This window comes from Apis mellifera, linkage group LG1 (genome assembly GCF_003254395.2).
Source record: "Apis mellifera strain DH4 linkage group LG1, Amel_HAv3.1, whole genome shotgun sequence".
NCBI lineage: Eukaryota > Metazoa > Arthropoda > Insecta > Hymenoptera > Apidae > Apis > Apis mellifera.
This window is the reverse complement of record NC_037638.1, coordinates 23198057-23213384: the sequence shown is the minus strand read 5'-3', so window position 1 is coordinate 23213384 and position 15328 is coordinate 23198057. Positions and strand designations below refer to the sequence as shown.

The 15328-nt window shown below is 34.6% G+C and overlaps 2 protein-coding genes across 14 annotated transcripts in view; one reads left to right on the top strand and one right to left on the bottom strand.

The window, feature by feature from the left end:
* The window catches only part of LOC551792 (cytosolic carboxypeptidase 1), a 34001-nt gene extending 30340 nt beyond the window's left edge, over positions 1-3661 (top strand). For 11 of the 12 annotated variants that reach the window (XM_016914160.2, XM_016914156.2, XM_006571444.3 and 8 more), the window contains 5 exons: positions 692-944; positions 1663-1787; positions 1897-2049; positions 2174-2313; positions 3048-3661. In XM_016914160.2, the coding sequence (XP_016769649.1) occupies positions 692-944; positions 1663-1787; positions 1897-2049; positions 2174-2285 (643 nt within the window). In that variant the 3' untranslated portion in view covers positions 2286-2313; positions 3048-3661. The remainder of the gene's footprint in view (positions 1-691; positions 945-1662; positions 1788-1896; positions 2050-2173; positions 2314-3047) is intronic. The other variant, XM_016914162.2, reaches the window with a different exon arrangement.
* A 1043-nt stretch (positions 3662-4704) lies between these two features.
* On the bottom strand, positions 4705-14877 carry LOC410791 (mitochondrial uncoupling protein 2). Of its 2 annotated transcripts, XM_026442484.1 has the most exons (7): positions 14739-14877; positions 12814-13397; positions 12109-12230; positions 9811-9920; positions 9212-9277; positions 7866-8081; positions 4705-7430 (listed from the first exon to the last, which is right to left on the bottom strand). In XM_026442484.1, the coding sequence occupies exons 2-7, from the start codon at positions 12931-12933 to the stop codon at positions 7051-7053; spliced, it is 1014 nt and encodes a 337-aa protein (XP_026298269.1). In that variant the 5' UTR covers positions 12934-13397; positions 14739-14877; the 3' UTR covers positions 4705-7050. The 2 variants fall into 2 exon arrangements, with proteins under 2 accessions (XP_026298269.1, XP_016769696.1); XM_016914207.2 differs by lacking the exon at positions 9212-9277 and having other exon boundaries at positions 14739-14872.
* Positions 14878-15328: the final 451 nt, after the last annotated feature.

Below are 15328 nucleotides of genomic sequence, written 5' to 3'. Positions count from 1 at the left end.
CTATCCCACTATTAACTATGCGAGACGCGGAGGCGTAACTTCCTCCGGCCCGACTTCCGGTCGCCGGAAACGTCCTTCTAACCGCGGCTGAATCCTTAAATGAAGACGATCTCTGACAAGGCCCTTCTCCTTCTCGACGTGCATCATCGACATGCGAACTGACAGGAAATTCTAAAACCGTGCTTCTCAGAACTTTCTTATATTATTATCGAGCGAACCGGTCCAGTTAGAACCGGATGATTCGTTTATTATTCGAAAAAAAATTACAACACAAACAGGAAGCGATTAAATTATCATATACTTTAATATATAAATCTTAAATGTTTATTTACCTCTCTCTATATATATAAAATATTTATCGAAAATATTAATCCCTTGAATTTATTCATCATTGTTGTGAAAAATTATTGAAAATAAAGAAAACAAAGATTTCGTTCGAACATTATGTAAAATTTACGAGTGTTAATAACATATTCATTTACCCTGTTATCCCTTTCAAATTTAAATATTCGTAATAAACGTATTATTTATAATAAAAAGAATCATAAATGGAGGATACGATTTTGATCTAAATATCGAGATCTTTATCAAAAGAAGCAAATAATAATAATAATAATAATAAAGGTATTCGGATGCGTTAAAGTAAAAAAAAAGCAGCGCGTTAAAGGCGTTTATTTTCGATTGATTACAGTAATCGTTACGGATTGACGAACGAAGATCTGAACAGGCGGTGGAGCAATCCTAACCAAGTCCTCCATCCTGTGATCTATCACACGAAGGGTCTGATGGAGTACTGCACGAGGGTGTTGCAGAGGCCTCCCTATGTTTTCGTCGACTATCACGGCCATTCACGGAGGAAGAATGTGTTTCTGTTCGGTTGCTCAAGGTCGGGTTCTTGGAGTGCCGCGGACAGGGCGAAACCGGACCAGCCGTCTCAGTATTTGGTAAGAGGGGCGAAAGAGGAGCGAGGAGAGGCCTAGGGTATTATATTTAGACGCGCGGTTAGTACAGCGGGTTACATGTACCGGCAACGAGACTACGAACGGTAATCTAGCGCGATCTATCGAAGTCAATTTACTAGCGAGCGAGCGGTTCTCCGCCTCGAGAGGGGAAGTATCAGAGGCGAAACTCGCCTCGCCCGATTTAATTTACGGCGGACAGGATCGGTACCGTGTGCTCATTTTAAATATTCCCCGCGAAAATGAAGAAGAAGATCCCTTCGCTTCCATTGGATTACGAACATTAACGTTTCTTTCTTTTTTTTCTTCTTCTTTCTTTTTTTTTTTTAATTAAGGAATTAGAACTTCGAAATTCGTTGAGATTTCAAAAGTTCTTCGCTACTTTGATACGAAATTCTCGAAAGTCGAGTAACAGTTTGTACAAATGATCTATAAGAATGTTTTTAACGCGTGAATATTTTAAGAAAGATTAAGATAGATCATACTGTAAAAATCTTTCTATATAATAAAAGATGATTGTTGTTATTAATGTACATTTAAGCTTGAATTGAAGGAAGTTTCTAGAAATAGAATAGGGTTTTCGAGAAACATTTTCATCAACCGTCGAATTCTAATTATAATTTGATCGTTAAAATGGTTAAACGATATAGGATGATAGTGAATATCTTCTCGTGAGATATATCTGCCGCAATACACGTTTCAGACGTTGCCGTATCTCATGCAAAAAATATCTCCAGCGTTCGCATTGCCACTGTGCTCGTTCAAGGTCGAGAGGCACAAGGAGTCCACCGCCAGGGTAGCCATATGGCGGCAGTTAGGTGTTTCGAGGTATTATACATACACGCCTGTTACCCATTTATCTTCCTTCAAGATCGATTAGATCGCATTTTAACTCATCGCGCTCTACGATCTCTTTTCTCTTCTCGATTTTGCGCAGAAGTTACACGATGGAGAGCAGTTTCTGCGGATGCGACCAGGGATTGCTCGCGGGTCTGCATCTGGACACGAAACACTTGAACGCCATCGGCCAGGATTTCTGTCAGGCTCTGTCAATGATGAAGGATTATACCGAGAATTGGAGTATTGACAAGTAGGTTGAGAGTATGAGTAATCTTGGTAGTAATATAAGAAAGTTTTGCGGGGAAAAATTTGATTGGAAGTAGCGAGGTATAATGATAAATGTAAATATGGACGTGAAGGATTTGTGAGCGCAGGTCGTTGAAAGAGGAGTGTTGCCCGCTAAAATGCATTTCGAAGAAATCAAAAACCGTTGCTAAATGTATTCAGGATAAGCCTGCGGCCCTTCATCTTGCCGCAATTCCTTAACGAATGATTAAGCAAAACTTGATTTGAGGCAAGATTTGTGTAGAAATTTTTTTGTGTGTGAAAATTATACGACTAACTGTGATATTTATTGAATTTTTATCGAGTTGATTAGAAATTGTATAGTTGGTTTTGTAAATCAATTTATTCTTATTGTTATTATATGTTTATACATTCTATTTTAAAATCATTCGAAAACGTGTTTTTTTTTTACATATCTTTCGAGATGTTTGCCAAGAATTTAATTTAATTCTTATCTAAAAAATCCAGACATCGAGTATTCTGTTATTACATAATTTTTTATCTTTCTTTAAACAGATTTCTAAATCTAATCATAAGTAGATTGTCCAAGATTAATAGAATTTTTTTATTGATCATTTATTAATATGTAAAATTCACTCACTATGTTTACTTCAAATATATTTAATATGAACATTGTGTTAATATTGTTGAAAATTGAAAATAAAAAATTCGCAACTTTCAATTTCTCGTCAACTCAATATTTCTTATTTAAATAAAAAAAAACATTTAATATCTTAAAACAAACATCCGTATTAATATTTCATTCGTATTTTGAAAATTTGGTATCATGTATATAATACACTTATATTTTAATACACTAAATTTAAACTAAATCTTACCTGATCATCTTTCTAATAACGACGAATAACTAATTAATTAATTAATTAACAAATAACAAATATTAAAAAACTTTTAAAATATTATTATTTTCTTACCATAATATATTTATTTCTCTTCCTATAGGATTCCTATGGGAGAAGGTATTCCCGAGGAGTCAGGATGCATGGAAGATGACATTTCGTCTAGCTGCGAGTCAGACGAATCTGATTTTGAGACTTAAATAAATTTTAATTTACAACGATTCGACAACGATATCGACGATATCATAGCTTCTTTATAAATAGATCGGAAGGTTTGTACAGGTTTTTGGCTGCGAAATAAAAAAGAAAAAAAAGAAAGAAAAAAAAAACACGAAAGAACATCGGGCAAAAGGATATTCTGTACACTTTGAAGAATTTTTATTTAAAACTCGTAACAAATGTCAAGCTATTCCCTACGAAGAGCCTGTCTAAGAAATTAAAGCCCCTTTTCCATTGTATATATATATAATTTCGAAAATGAACGCCTCGCTCGCCACAAATGTAAATTGAAACTTCTATTAAATTTGAGCATCTTACAAGTGCGAGAAATCTCACCATGCGAGGAAGGCGCGTCTCCTGCTAGAATTTCGTTCGACAAAGCAACGATTAACGCCAAGAACAAACCGACGAGGACGAGAATTCATTAATTTTCATAAATTAAATGACAACCTTTCGAACAACCAGACAAGAAGACTTAAAAAAAAAAAAAAAAAAAAATCCAAGAGAATAACCCGAAGAAGTTAAATCGTCGAAATGATTTCTTTGTTTTCCTTTTTTTTTTTTTTTTTGCAAAAACCACGAACACATTTAAGTTAAAGCGTGAAATTAAATAATTCAAATAAAGCAAAAAAAACCTTTATCCTGTTTCGCTATATATATATATACCTCACTGTTTACATTACATATTCTACGTGATATTTTAATCAAAATGTGATCATAGAAAATAAAGCTTACTTATTATAATACAGCAAATATATATGTCGCTATAAATTTTCATCCAAAAGCTCGCAAGCATTTGATATTCTCTCATCCTTTCTCGCATTTTTTTTTTTTATAATCGCTAATCCTTAATTAATTGGTTCAGTCTTCTACAAGGCGTTAAGATACAGTCGTTAATCGCTTAGTTAGTTTCATTACACGAATTTTACCAAATTTAATCAATTGTGTTGCTCAATCTTTAATACAAGCTGCATACAAGCGATACATATACAATGCTTAGAACGAATATATAAGAATATATAATAATCTTCAAATTCTCGAAAAAATTCCAAACGAAAACGGAAAGATAAAGAGAGGATCCGCTTAAAAATATACATTGCGCTCGACGCAATTGTGTGTTGAATCGAAGCTCGATCGATGGGATGTGTGTGCAACGTATCGAATGAGAAAGTATATTGAAAAAGAGAGAAAAGAAAGAGGAGAAGTCGTTGCTTTTTTTTGCAATTCGCGAAAAAGAATTTTTGCGATAAGAGTGAAGAGAGGGAAAGAAGAAAGAACAAAGAGAATAAAGAGAAAAAGCTTTTTCTCTTCCTTGCTTCTTTTCTAAACTCTAAAAAAAAAACGCGCGATAGCAATATTTTAATCGGATCTATTTAAATTCTCATGGGCATGGTAATAAAAGATAATTTAGACTATGACCTATGTCACGAAGAATTGTTGTTAATTAAATTTAAACGCGCGCAACAAACCAGCTCTACAAATTGTGAAACACGCAATTTAATTCGTATCTCCTTTTTTTTTTAGTATTCCTTTTTTTCTTCTTTTTTTTTTTTTTTAGTACGTTTTATAAAATAATCCGCCTACGATCAGAACATTCGCATGCAAAATACTTCTTAAAGCGGTGCCCATCGTGAAATATATACTTATTTCGTTATACAATTAAAGACACTTATAGACTTAATACAAAGTATATGTATATATATATTTATAGGATAGAGATAATAATAAACGTTCTTCTTGAAATCGGTAAATATTATTCTCGGTTGGATATTTTTCATCCAATTCTGCAGCTTCTCTCAGTTACGCAATATATAAGAGGCAGTAAAATCTTTCGTTACATAGTATACATATTAAAAGAGAAATTCCTCCAATAGAAAATTGTATCTATCAAATGACATAACGATAGTACTTGATTGAATGTAATAATAATAATAATAATAACAATAATAATAATAATAATAATAATAAGTAATACTGTATGATATATACCCGAGCTACAGTTACGGATTTCACGAAGATCGATGTGAATGTGTCGTGTTAAAAAGTTCGTACGTCTTTTAAAAGATGGATGAAATAAGAAATTAAATTTCATTCCACCTATGAACGTGGATAATTGTTGGTAAGTATGAATTAAAAAAGAGAAAGAAAGAGAGAGAAAGAAGAGAGAGAAAAGAGAGAGAGAAAACGATATAATGGATAGATGAGACAATCGGAATTAATAAGATAATAAGAATTGCTCTTTAATGTGAAATATACATCAATAGATGGTAACATAGCTTTAAAAAACAGACTACAAGTCGTCGATCGAAATTCGATAAAAATTGTGCCCTGTATATAATATTAATTGACCCGAAATCAGATTGTTAAATATCCGCCCGTATTTTGTTTTAAATATCTCTAGCAATTGTTGGAAGAAAAAAAAAGAAAAAAAAAATTAAATCCCGCGTAAACATAATTGCTTAGAAGAACGAATTACGAATTATACGCATTAGTTATAGCGGAGGATGTTCAGCTCGGCGTTTGTTATTTTATATATATTTAGTATATCGAAGAATTAATCGTAGTCATTAAAAATGAAAATCAGTCGAATAATCATCATCGTACATGTGTGTAGCTCGTGTCAACAGATCTCGCAAATACTCGAAATCAATTTTGAAACCTTATTGTCTGTCTGGCGTATCGTAATGCGCGTGATTTTTTTTATATTAAGTATTCATTATCAGGGGAGAAATTTCTTTTCCTCTATTGTCCTACTAAATGTTTCTTCTAAAGCTGACTTACGTAGCCAAAAATGTTTCATTTATGGATTATTGACAGATTTCTAAAGATATTCTCGATCGTGCGTGCACTCTTTTATTTTATTTTATTTTATTATTTATTCATTTTTATTTCTTTCCTCTTAAATCGATAATTTAAAAATTCATTCAATTACAAATGCAATACTCGAATTCGCGTTTCAAACGATTTCTTTTTCCCCCCGTTTATTTTACTTTTTTCCAATAGACTTTCTTCCTTCTTCTCTTTCTCTTTCTTTTATTCAAATTATATAGAATGCACGCACGATCGTCCATCTACCGGAAAGAAAGGTGAAAATACAACGATATGATGGGAGAATTGATTGCCGTCGTTTGCTAAACGAAGCTATTTATAATAATATCAACATAATTGTGCTTATAAATCGTCTTAGACTTAAATCTTTTTTAAAGAAAGATAAAGAAACACTAATATACATCTAATTTCGTGCGAGCAATTAATTAATTACATCTTACAAAATAACAGCGCAACAGCTTCATTATCGTAAAATCATAATCACCCTCTACGTATGCATAAGCAAGAGTCTCTACGAGTAATCGTTACATACGTATACGTATTAGGTATAGAAAAACTAGCGATACAGATACAAAGAGTTGCCCCTCACAACAACAAAGTTCCCCAAAACGTTATCAAAATTCAATAATTACCCGATCTACCCTCGATAATACAAAGTGATAATACAAACGTAACGCTCGATGAATCATCTAACAACATGCACTATCTACTTAGAAGGAGAAAAAAAAAAGAAAAAAGAAGAAACAAAAAAAAACTTATACATGTATATACGCGTCAAAGTTTATCGTGAAATAAATAATGCGAACGACGGCAAGCTAAGATATTCTCTATTCGAAACGATCAAATCTAAACCGATACACGATTACATACATCCTCCCATCCCTAAGCTACACGATCGAAATACAGATTATGAAGCTGCAGTTTGATTAAAACACGGTTGCCGCGCGTGTATATGTCTGTCTAAGTGTCTGTGTGTTGTGTGTGTCTAACTGTGTTTTGTGTTTGTGTAAGTGAATCGACGAAGATGCGCCCAGGTCGATAGAGGGATGTGCGATTGTTTACTGGTTCAGCTTCTTCGCGTAGACTTTGAACTGCTCGTAGGTGATCCAGAGAACGATGTTCCAGGAAACGAGCCGCGTGAAGCTGGGCACGAAGCCTTTGTAAAACGCGGACGGCCCCTCCTTCATCATCATACGAACAGCGCAATCCTTGACGCCCTTGTACTCGCCGGGGGCGCTGTTCATGTAACGAGTCTTCACCACGTCCACAGGGCTGGCTGCCAACGTGGTGCACAGCCCTGCCGCCACCGCGGCCGTAATGTGGCAGGGAATCCCATCGCGCAGGTATCCGTGTTCCAAGATGAAATCCTTGATAATGTCGTAGCAAACGATCTCCGCCACGTTCACGATCGCGTTTCTCGAGATGTTGGGCACAGTTCCTGAATTGAAGGGAGAATTGGTGATTAATTTTTCTATAAATTACGAATCGATCTTTCGAGATCGAACGAGAGAAAATTTCGCGTTGAAATTTTCGAAATCAGAATCGATTAATTAAGCTGCTAGAAATATTTAATTAATTTTTCTCTATCGATGCATTATTCTCGCGAATAAAAATTTGAAATTTAAATCAATCCATGTTGCTATGTTTCTTTTACGACGGTTAGAGAATACAATCGGAGAATATAAATTATTTTTTTATCGCTTATTGGCTGTTTCAAAGATTCGACATGCATACAAAATTTTTTTTTTTACGTTTCGAACGTTGAGATCATAGTGAAATTTATTTTCGATTAATATTGGGAATCAAATAGAACTTTGCAACGAGTCTGCATAGAGAATATCGTATATTTTAATCGTAATTTGAACGATGGTACCTTTCCAAAGGCCCCGCGTTCCTTCTTCGGCAGCGATATTCTTGTACGCTTGCAGGGTGGAGCTATATCTCACCGATCTTCCATTACTTCCAGCCTGTAGGCGTACCTTGACGACGTCGGTCGGTTGAGCAAAGAGCACCGCCAGGGCGCCTGTCGTGATTCCAGCGGCGATTCGTACGGAGATACTCTTCGATCCGCTCGCGCTCCTGTTATTACCTGCCAAGATAAAAGAATACGGTGAAAAAACGGCTCGTCCCGGTGTTTATTTGTCTGTGGGTTGTTTGTTTTCGAGAATATGCACGTTACACGCTTTGCGTCTCACGGTTCTCAAATCGATAAAAAATTAATAATTAGGATGCAGGGTGGGACAAGATCGCGCTCTGCGCGGTAACAGCACGTTTATTGGCTTATTGATTATCATCGCGTTACAATCAACGCTCAGTCTAAATAATTTTTCACGTCACGAGGGTTTTTCTCAAACGGGATACCACGATTTCACATTCTACCAGAGTACAATGTGTTGCGATAAGAACTGGGTCAAGTACTGATACGAGATGATACGAGGTTGATACTCGAGATCAACTATGAATATTAAAATTATTATAAATGGTATACTTTGATTTTATTTTTCGTTCTTTTTCGTTTTCTTTTTCTTTTTCTTTTTTTTTTCTTTCGAAAAGAAGAAAAGTGTATTCGAAAGTGTATTGTTCGCAAAGGTAATGATGGAAAAAATGTATCGTTGATCTCGAGTATCATTGCGTCATCGACTTTATACGATCTTAGCAACTTTCTTGATTCGAGTAAAGTGATCCGTTCAAGAGGTTCGGTTACAAATACGCCGATAAGTTACGCAAGGAAATAGTTTACAACATGCCATGAAGGGTCAAATTCGAAATTCGCGTTACGACCGTTTAACTTCTGATTAAGATATTTTATCCTCGATAAGGGATTAATTATAAATAACCGATAATAAAATTATCACGATCGACTCCACGCATACATACATGAAAAAATACCGGAAACATACATGCTTGCTTTCTTATCGATATAATGCTGTATTAGTTTACACGCGATTAGCAAAAAGTTTAATTAGAATGGAATTCGATTGGGAAATCGTATCGGTCACGAGATCGAACTGCGCATTTTTTTTTCTCTACTACCGTTTCTAAATTTCGAGAGGAAAAAAAAAAAATATTTAAAAAAAAAAAAATAAATAAATAAATAAAAATACCGTTTATCGATACAAAAAACATCGTTCCCGCGTGTACACGCAACGAATAACAGACGGCACATAAAATTAATTTACAAATAATCCAAATTGCAGGAGAAGAGTACAAACGACATACTACTCTTGAGGCAGTGATTATCTGTAAGCCTTCTTTCTTCCTTTACTTCCTTTTCGACGGCCGACTCTAGATCGTAGAAATGACGACGAGATCAGCGATGCGAGACGTCTACATTAATATCTGCGTTAATCGATTGAAATGGTATTAAAAAAAAAAAAGAAAAAAAAACGAAAAAAAAAAGTCGAAAGAAAAGGAGATACGGTACAGCATCACGGTCCGAGGCTGCTGCATTTTGACCCGCGATATCGAAAGTAACTCGATAGGGTACCCTCGCGAGAGAGTTCTTTCTTTTTTTTTTTTTTCTCTTGTCATATGTCTATATATATATATATGTTTGTGTGTGTCTATATATATATATAGGTCTATATAAATATATATAAGATTCGTATTAATTTCTTCTAGTAAAAAGCACGCGGTAGCCGATGGTGGTCGATGATCGACCAACCAGCCGTTACTTACGCGTGTGTCACTCATTCATGTAACAGAGAGATGGAGAGCACGTGCGCGGCGTTCGTTCGCTCGCGCTCGCGCTTATACCCGGTTCGTATATCGTATAGGAGGATTACGTAATCAAAAAGTTAGGAGTTTGTTGGATGTACCGTCGATGATTCCAGCGTAGCGTGACTTCACCCCGTCGTAGAGGCCCAACCGTATGCTGGCGAAACACATCTGTCTCTGGAGTCCCGCGGACAGACCTCCGTACAGGCTCCTGTAACCACCCTCGCTCAAGCTCACCGCCCTCACAATTTACCCTCAAACGTAGCCCAGGGTAATATTTTTTTTTTTTTTTTTTTTGATTTGATTTGCTTTTACAAGTTTTCGTTTATTTTCTTTTTTTTTTTATTTCTTTTTTTCTCTCTCTCGCTCTCTTTTTTTCTCTAATTTGCTCCCCTTCGAATGAATCGAATAATTTTTGAAAAATTCGAAAAACTTAATTCTCGTTTCTTTTCTTTTTTCTTTTTTTTAACCCTTTGCGAACTAGATCGCTTTGCTTGATCGAAAAATCGAAAAATCGCAGCTACCAATATACGATATGACGATGATGAATGATCGTAATATCGATATATTTAATAATGCAATTAGGTATATAAAATATAAGTATTGAACGCATATTTTTTTGAAAGGGCACTAGTCAGCAAAGGGTTTATTCTCTCTCTTTTTCTCTCTCTCTCTCCCTTATTTCTTATTTGATTGAAGAAGATAAAAAAAAAAAGATAAAAAGAGATGGGTATCATTATTATTAAAAACATTCGTTCGAAACGTTATATAATTATAACGTGTATTTGTTATGTAAAAAGATTGGAAGGGAAGCCAATAGAGTCTCTGATCGACAATATCGGAGGAGTACGAGAGAAAAGATCAGCTAGAAAAGTCGGGAGAGAGCTTGCGCTGAGAGAGCTGGACACGATTATGACAAATCGTATTCGCAGAGGAGGCGCAACCATGCGAGACGCCACTCTGCTTTTTTTTTTTTTTTTTTTCTTTACTTTACTTTACTTTATTTTATTTTATTTTATTTATTTTCAATCTTTCAAAAAAGGAAAACTGCGGCTGAGCAAAGGCAAAAATAAATGGAAGCAGAGAAAAATAAGAAAATCGAAATAAGAGATAAGAAAAGAAAAAAGTTTTGCACTGGGGTGGGGGATGGGGGGGAGTTTGAAATGGTCACGCGATGCCTTCCTTTCCGTGTGAGGAGGAGATATCCGACATTAAAGAACGATATCGTAACATGAATATATTCAAAGGCAATTATTGATCTTACATAAATAAATAAATAAGTAACAATTAAGCGCGACAATCGTTATTTATTGTCGACTTGGTTCAAGCATAGGAAAGGCATCTCGTGTCTTTGTCAAAGAGAGAAAGTAGTATAAAAGAAAAAGTAAAGTACAGAGGCGAGTGCCATAGATGTGTTATTCGCTCTTTCGTATAAAATCCAATTATCAAGTATAAGTACAGGCACGTGTTTGATTATGCAATCACGTGTTGGTTCAACGAACAATCTATAGCACCCGATAAGATCGAACCGAAGCTAAAATACGTGTATAGAAAAGAAAGAAAAAAGACAGGTAAACCCAATTAGCATTAGAAAAAAGAGTAAAGAGATACGAGTAAGTAAAATGCCAATGCATCAGCGATTTTTTCGATATTTTATATAACCGCGATATCGTAATACTTCCATTATGTTATCTCGATCCTCGTCCGTCGTCGTCGTCGATGCTCTTTGTATGTAAATTTAAAAAAAAAAAAAAAAGAAAATATACAAACATTATACATAATTATTTCGATCAATGTACTTTCTTCGTTCAATTGGCAACCAATTAAGTATATATAGAGTGAAACGAACAACGTACCATGATCTTTAAAGATCGTGCGGTGCATTTGATTATAATTAGATTTAGCTCACTGTGTGCACGGCAACGACGTCGATGGCATCGATCGATCCAATGCATAGTTATAGAGATCGAAAGAACAATCGAATCGCGAGGCCACGTGCAGAGAATTAAAGAAATTCTCGAGTATATGGAATATGCCAAGAAGCTCTTTCAGAAAGAGTTAATGTGCGTTTCTATTCAATTAGCGATTGACTTCAAGTTATTTGAACGAACAGCCCTATGATCAGCCAGTACGGAATTTTTCTTTTTTCTTTTTCTATTTTTTTTTCTTTTTCTTTTTCTTTTTCTTTTTTTTTTCAAGTTGAAGTGAATTACGTAATCAAATAATTATCATATTTCGAGCGGGCACGAAAAAGTGCCCGCTGTGTATATAAACTTTGATTCGAATCGGAAGAAATATGTATATATATGTATACGCTAATTATATTTATGTACAATAATGTAATCGGTTTTTACCTACCCCTTGTTCTTAAATTTACTATAGGATCATGAACAACGTACCTTGCTCCTTCGAGTCTGACGATGTTCTTTACTGTCCTCCATAATCCTGGTTGCGTATTTCGCATCGCGAGCATGGAGCCATCCGTAGTCGCCAATAGAAGAGGACGACTTTCTCCGGCAATCTGAAAAAAATATAGATCTTTTATATTTTGCGCGAGTATAACATTTTAAGTAATAAGAAGCATCTCTTTCCCAATTACAATGTATAAATATTATGTAGAGGAAAAAAGCAGAATATTTGTACAAACATCCTTGAATCCCCACTCTGAATCCTGAAAAGATGTAACGAATTCAAATGGAAATCGAGCAAATCAAGTATGAAAAAGAATTGACTTGATTGATTACGCGATACAATTATTTATGATAATATTAATCGTGTGTAAGAAACAATGGAAATTTTCTAAGAAAGGATATCAAGATGATTAATACGTATAATCAAACATGAATTTTAAAAATTAATATGAAATACATGATTTTGCATTGTTTCATAATATATTATAGCCTAAGAAAAATTAAAAAGAAGTTGTAATTATGCAAGCACACTGTAAATAAAACATAGAAATTTATACTAAATATTGAATGAGATATTTAAACTTTATATCTTAAGTTGCAATAAGTAACATTTTCTCTAGATCTCTAGACTTTGAAAATTTTTATTTGTAAGAACAAAAGCTTATCGATAAATTAAACATGCATTATATTTACCTGCATTCTGACTTTGGCGGTGTCCAAAGGAAACGTCGCTAAATCAGCGATACAGGCTGCTGTGCCTGCGGAAAGTAACTTTATCCATAAAGGGAATTCTTCCGACGCTTGTTGCTTCATCTTGTGCTCTCGTTCTTTTCACTCGTTCTTTCTCTCCCAACAATCTTCCTCTTTCCTTTATTTCTTTTGTTGCGTTTTGCGAACTAGTTGACTGAGTCAGTGCGTTCTAGGTTGATGCATGCGTCGGATATTATATATGGGGTTTGGAATAGTGCAATCTTTCGAATTCTCTCGACTCCTTGAAATCCCCGCGTGACTTGTTTCGATTCTTCGAGCTTGCTCGTTTTTTTTTTTTTTTTTTCTTTTATTTGAGCGAGATCCTTTGTTAGAAAAGCGATATTTACACTATATACAAAGTCCTACCAGAGGACAGGAACCTTTAAATGATCATTTAGCAGACGGCTGGTTTAGAGGTAAAGCTTTTTAGGTTCCCTGAAATGATCAGGATAAGCGTGCAGTCCCCCTGACCGCGAGCACTCGTGTTTTATGTCTTGATTGTGAAGTACTTTATACATACTATTCTTCTGTAACAGGCGAAAAGAATGAAGGGACGAGTGAGAAGTGTTTTCTTTTTTTTTTTTTTTTCATGAAAAAATATATGTATACAATCGCTTAAATTGTCGTTAAATTCGGGAGGAAAAAAATATCGTAATAATCAAAGTTCAATGGTCGAGTGAACTTTGAGTGGTTTCAGTCAACGATCACACCATGAGATAATGAGATAATCGCACTAATAAAAAACAATTAATTCGTTATCGAATACACGAGAGATTACACGAGAGATTATTGTGAAACACGGCCCAGTCGCGTGAACGACGACTCATATGCCGGAACGGCTAATAAAATTGTTTAGTCTGTGAAATTCATCGCGTCATAATTTTTTACGCGACATTTTTTTACGTAACCACACATGCAAATTCGCACGGAAAACAATTTTTTTATCCATATGTATGCACGTGGGGGCAGTAGTCGAACTGTATCGTGGACCAAATGACGCGAAAATAGATCGTGTAGATAAGTATTGGAAGATGGCCAGTGAGCACGATGCGAAAAGATGTTACTAGGTCTTTCATCTCGTCCAATAAGATTTTCGGCAATATCATATATCCGGAATAGAATACTATTGGAATGTTGATAACGTTATTTCATCTTCCGTTTTTATCAAGCAGAAGAGCTGTTAATTTCTGCTCGAAACGCAATGTCGAAACCAGTTATATCTGTAACGCTTTATTGCGGCCGTAATAGCAGGCGAGGCTATTTTTGCTAAAGAGAAATGTTGTACAGGTAACGACCTCACGCGGTTGGGCCTGAAAACGATGGTTTTTGTTCTCTAGATTTTTATCTAGAGAACCCAGAGACATACGAAGAACGTTCTTCTATACGAAGAAGAAGAAAAAAAAAAAGAAAATGAGAAGAGTACCGTTGGCTGAAACTCGACCAGGGCAAAGTCCGTGTCGTGATTTAGCACAGGTTCCATTTGCTCTTTCCTCTTTAAATTCCCGTTCGTTCTTGTGAAATGAATTTAATTTTGTACGATTTTATTTTCATCGAATATAATCAATGTGTATTACAATTTCATTGTAAATTGTCGATTGAAATATTTAAATCGGACTAGAGGTGAACTTGAGGCAAAGAAAAAAAAAAAAGAAAGATCGATAGATTTGTCCTTGATAATTGTATTATTCAAACAGAGTAATTTCAGTTGACAATTGTCGAGTAAAAAATTTAAACCAGACTAGAGGTGAACTTATGAACACGAAGAAGAACAAAGAATCGATGGATTTACCGTTGACAATATTTCATGATGATGAATTTTATTATTTAAAATTTACAATAATAAACATTGAAAAAACACTCGTTCTAACCTTCGATCACTGATTTCTATTACGAACTTTGATTTATTCCACACGTTGCTGCCCGATTTCTCCATCGAATGCGTAATACGTACTCACTCCGTTGTGTAGGAAGACTATGAAAGGCGCTTGCAAACAATGCGATCGATAGCAAACTTCGGCCATGCGCCTGCACCAATTGCTGCACCCATATCTTTTATATATATAATATATATATATATATATATGTATCAATTTTCAAAAATAGGCGAATAAAATCTTTTCTGTTATAAATTATTATTTAAAAGATTTAAAAATTAAAGTCAATGTGTCGTTTGAACAGCTTTGTTATTTTGTTTTATTTTTTATGCTATCATAATTTTTTTTTATTATTCTTTATATTATTGCAAGTATGCAATGTATCATACCTTGCTATTTTATTATTCGTAATAATAATGTTTAATAATTGAATATTAATAGTTGATTAAATAAATGAATAATTAAATTTTTTTCCCATCGAATATTTTAAATATCGAATGAAATATTCATATTTTCAAAGGTTTTTTTTAAATATCCGAGTCGAATGCGAAAAGATAAATCACGAATTGTGAAACAAGAATGTA